The sequence below is a fragment of the Montipora capricornis genome, chromosome 14 (genome assembly GCF_036669925.1).
Source record: "Montipora capricornis isolate CH-2021 chromosome 14, ASM3666992v2, whole genome shotgun sequence".
Classification (NCBI taxonomy): Eukaryota; Metazoa; Cnidaria; class Anthozoa; order Scleractinia; family Acroporidae; genus Montipora; species Montipora capricornis.
Window position 1 is genome coordinate 15,205,741 of NC_090896.1, and position 5,000 is coordinate 15,210,740.

Sequence of the window (5,000 nt, forward strand, 5' to 3'; positions counted from 1 at the left end):
GAAACAAGTCATTTGCATTGAATGTGAAAGATATTAACATATCATCGCTTTCTTTTGGCTTTGTCCTCTAAACCTCTCTTTCAAGCTATAGGAAGTTTAGGGCAGAAGATTAAACATTGAGTACCGATCATGGAAGGCATGGACGATTTCCATCGTTTGTTTGCTCCCTGGTTCTCTAGGTTAGTGTCCAGAGAGTTTCCTTTGCATGAAATAAATGTATACATATCAAGTATATATATTATAGTAATATATCATTATTAAATAAAAATCATTATTAAGAATGGTTGGAGCTGCTGGACTCAAATACTTAAAGTCGTTTCGACTTCAGTGGAGAAGTGTGCAAGTGCCTTCACCAAGAACGGATCCTCTGTGTAATAGACGGCTTACCTAGATAAGACAAAGGAGCCAAAAAAGTTGCTAATCCATTCCCAATGGGGAAGCTGTCGACCGTAGCTTTGCCATACAAAGCCGATAGAGGGTAAAACACGCTATCCAAAGTGCCATATCCAAAAGAAACTAAGCACACTCCAAGCAACTTCATCCTCGGCTCTAGCAGAATCGATATTGTCAGCATTCCACCTACAGAAAGAGCCAAAATAGCGCAAGAAGCCACCGCCACTGGAATCTTTTGAAACACATATGGGTAGAAAATAGATGACAGACACGCTGGGCCAGTGGCAGATAACAAAACATAGGATGTCGGAATAGCAGTGCCTTGTAAGATGTCTTGACCGGCAGATAAGTTAACGTAGAAGAACATATCCACAAGGAATCCAATGGTACCGAAAGCCAAAATAGTCTTCGTTTTGACCTTCTCCTCGCTAGGACTGTGCGGAGGATTTGTAAATATGTCTCCAACGTCTTCCATCGTGGAACACGAAACACCTTACTTCTTCTGCAGAATAACTTACATGCAAAAAAAATATCTATACTTAATATTAACTGCAAAAAATGTAACAACGTTCATGTAGCAACGTGCATAACAGAGATAACTTAGTGCAAAAAGAGGTAACCAACCAAACATTCTGATTGGTAAATGATGGAAGAAACTCAGATAGCTAATCAACTCCGAGCCCTAGATGGCGCAAGTTTTGCCTGATTGCGTGAACGTGCGCTTTGCTTCTGCATAATTATGTTTAAAAATGTTGACAAGTGTAGCGTAAATTATTTTGACACTCCGTGAAGTTACAATCCTTTACAATGAGGCAATCGCAAAGGGGACAGGAGAAAGCAGCATAGTTTTATGAACTCACCTTGTCTTACTCGGGATGAAATGGCGGATAAAAACTGAATGCGGTCAAAATAGGCGGTTTGCAACCAATATCTAGAGACACACAGCAATTCTGCAATGCAAAAAATTGCTGGTGGACGAACAAAAGGCGATAATGAATGAGAGGTCTTTTGTTTTCGTCCATCAACATGGCGGCGATGACGTAATGTGAAAACAACCCATAAAGTGGGAATCTTACTTAACTCTCCATGCCTATGATATGTTACGCAAATTACCTCGCTTGATTACACAGGTTGTAAGAACAGCGCATCACAAATTAAAAGGATATTTGAGTTCCCAATCATGATGGAATGGTTGTCAACTGTCGACTGCTGTGAATAAGTGGATTAAGGGGGTTCGCTATAGCTGCATTACAGCAACTTGATGGTGAAGTTATCAACATGTAGGTAACACAATATTGCACCATCCAGTTTCGCTTCGCCAAATTCTTTGTTTTAGTGCAAGGAGGATTTAAAAAAAAAATGTTTTTGACATTCAAATGTTCCAGCCATTGAAATAACAAAAACCCTTTTGTCTCTCTGGTTAATTAGGAGTTTATGTAAGGACAAAGGCAACTTCGACGAAAACGGCTTTCCAAGACATAACTTACCGCTATCACAAGAATTTTGCGATTAGCCCATCTTGTTAACGTTGTACAGAACGAGCGAACTATCAGATGGCGGGATTGGTACAAACGGTTTTAAAGTAAAGTTAGAGAAATGAATGGTTCATTGCTTTATGGTCAGGTTGTCGCCAAACCCAAATTTGGTAATTTCACATGGTTGTTTTGTCGTGTACGTCAAAGAAATGTATTAAAATGAGTGCTGCACGTGCAGCATGACTATTTATCCCTCTTTTTAACCAATCATATGCTTTGTGACGATTCCGTTGCGTAGCCGTCGTCTTTGCTTTAAAGCCCTAGCCAAACTATCGAATAAAATTGGATCCCTTATGCAACATTGTTGGATGTAAATGTTCAGCCAGTGGCAAAACAGTATCCGACATTGCTTGACGAAATATTCAAGTTCAAGTTGGGGTTAAGTTTGAAAATATGACAAAAACCGCTCGTAGCGTTTATGCTACTGGAGCTGTTTGAGGACAAAAAACCAAGGAATGGTTAAAAGAACGTGTAGAATAGGGAATTTTAACGGCAAGATACGTCCGCGTTTAGGAGATGAACGAGAATGAGCTAGGAACAGTTTGCATAAATGTTTTAGCAATTATTGAAAGAGCTGAGGCTGAGTAGGATATGAAGAATTCTGCAGATCATGGCCGCCATACTTTGTTTCTTCGTTATCCAGCATTTGTACATTACGTCATTTATTTTTAAGGAGTTTAAGAGACGACGACTGCTTCGACAACGACGATGTCACAAAACAATCACATCATTGGTTAAAAAAAAGAAAAATAATCATGCTGCGCGTGCGGCAAGCATTTTAGCACATATTTTTGCGGGAACTCTGCACAAAAACGACGTAAAATCACCAAATTTGAGGTTTTGACGACAACGTAAGCATACAAATGCAAAATTTCATTCTCTATTTAACTTAAAAAGCGCACTCAATTTATGTTCAGGATACTTCACACTGTAGCGCGTGAATGGGATGGAGTAGCCGTGAAACACTTAGATAAAGTGCAAAGATCAACTTTTGAGTTGATGATTTAGTCGAAGTCGCCGTCGTACATCTTAAAACTCCCTGTTGTTAAGTGGCCCACCAACAATAGCTATGCTAACAGTGGACTATCATGGACTTAAAGTGAAGTGGAGTGTTGCTATCTGCGTCTCTAGAAATTTGTTACAAAGCACCTGTTGACATGGAGAATGTATCCTTGAATATATTGACTAGAGAAATTCAATAATCGTATCCTTTTAACAGACCTAGTAAGAACACCATTTTCTCAAAAAACAAAACCATGGAAAAGTCAACAAAACATGATCCTAATACCGTGAGAACAACTCGTAAAACGATGTTGTGTGGTCCCATAAGATAAATGAAGCCTTCCAAGACAACAAGGGCCACAAATACATTAACTTTGAGTAGGGTGATTTTTACTACAATCTTTAACCTTCTCTTAATCAACAATTGCATCACGCAAATCTAAAACTATCCTTTTAATTCTCACATTGTCACGTTTTATGTACATTCCGTTGTTAGTGGCATAACTAGCACTTTTTCCTACTTATAAATTCAACTTAACGCTTTGTACATTAATCAACTGAAGATGACAGAAATTTCTGTCGCAAGATGTCTTGTAATCTAAAAAGTTTGTCGTTTTCTTTAAGGTAATTCCCTTGAAATTGTTCTACTAATTGTTTTCTTTAAGGTAATTCCCTTGAAATTGTTCTACTATCAAACTTTTTTGGAAACTTGTCATAATTAACATTCATGATATGAACATTAAAAAAATGCAATAAAAAATGGGGTCACCGTGCTTGTTTACGCGTCAGCAGGCTCTTAAAATGGGGTATTTGTACTGGTTGTGCGTTAAAAATTCGAATCACCTTCATACAGAATTAAGTCTTGGTTAATTTTCAAAGACACAAAAATTTTATTTTGAAAATAAAGCTTCTTTTATTCACATAAGCAGTATTGCTTCATTTACGCGGTTTTTGATTGCCTGGTTGTGGGAATAGTGCACTTTTTGGGGCTGTTCCGTGGTTAGCTTGAAGTCCTCGCCTCGGCCGAAATACGCCCAGTACGGGACTGTTTTCCAAAAAAATCCGTCTTCTACTATCAAAATTTCTTCTTCTTCAAATATGTTCGTTATTAGACAGTTCTTAGCAAATAACTGAAAAAAAAAAAATTGGGGGTCACCGTGCTCGTTTGAGAGAAAAACAGGAGTTATTTCGCTATCGGGTTAAGTTTGAGGGAAATCTCTTACGTTTGGTAAACGCACGTGCTCATGTGCGCGCGGTAATGACGCAAAAATCGTGCGCAGTAGGGATGAGCAATGCAATATTAAGGAATTACCTTAAATCTTTAACATTGATTAATCGGCATAGACTTCGTTGCCACCATCGCAATCAATATGGTATTAAGGTTTCCGTTCCGCGTACGCGCACTTCACTGAGAAACTCGACATCCAAGATTCAAGGCGCGTGCTCAGAATTTAAAATTACATTCAAAATTCAATACATACATACGCAAAGTACGTTTTGCTTTCCCATTTCAGACTTCGTGATGTTACTCTAGGGAACAGTTTCTTCCAAATGTCGTCTTATGAACGTGCATATGTATGCATAACTTATGAAAAACAAAAGGAAAATTCCCTCGGGAACATCACGTGGTCTGACATGGGAAAACAAAAGGTTCAATCTAAAGAGGTCCATTGATTGATCACTCCCCAAACGGGTTTCAAACGAAATTAATGAAGCAGAGCCACAGGTTTCATATTAAGAGCGTGATGATTGATATCTACATTAGTTTTCCTCCTTTTTTGTTTTGATTGATTGATTTTTTTTTCTTTTTCTCTAATATTTATTCTATAAAGCAATACTTTTAAACTAATTAATATATATTTTTTTAAAAATTGTATTTCCTTTATCATTCATATTTTCAATTTGGGGTACCTCCTCGATTATTGTACCATTTTAGGTATCCCAGACGTACACACAACTATTGAGAGAGGCACCGTGAGGGTAAAGTGTCTTGCCCAAGAACACAACACAATGTCCCGGCCAGGGCTCGAACCCGGACGACTCGAACTGGAGTCGAGAGCACTAACCATG

The 5,000-nt window shown here is 38.3% G+C and overlaps 1 protein-coding gene across 5 annotated transcripts in view; it reads right to left on the reverse strand.

Moving 5' to 3' along the window:
- The window catches only part of LOC138032334 (uncharacterized), a 16,132-nt gene that overhangs the window by 4,163 nt on the left and 6,969 nt on the right, over positions 1 to 5,000 (reverse strand). Inside the window, exons 1-2 of one of the 5 annotated variants that reach the window (XM_068879992.1) lie at positions 1,254 to 1,420; positions 388 to 906 (exon numbers count right to left, since the gene is read on the reverse strand). The exons of 1 other annotated variant lie outside the window; for it this stretch is intronic. In XM_068879992.1, coding sequence (XP_068736093.1) covers positions 388 to 868 — 481 coding nt within the window. In that variant the 5' untranslated portion in view covers positions 869 to 906; positions 1,254 to 1,420. Of the gene's footprint in view, positions 1 to 387; positions 907 to 1,017; positions 1,182 to 1,253; positions 1,421 to 3,027; positions 4,061 to 4,725 lie in introns of those variants that run through there. 3 more of the 5 variants (XM_068879993.1, XR_011128349.1, XM_068879991.1) reach the window with 3 other exon arrangements.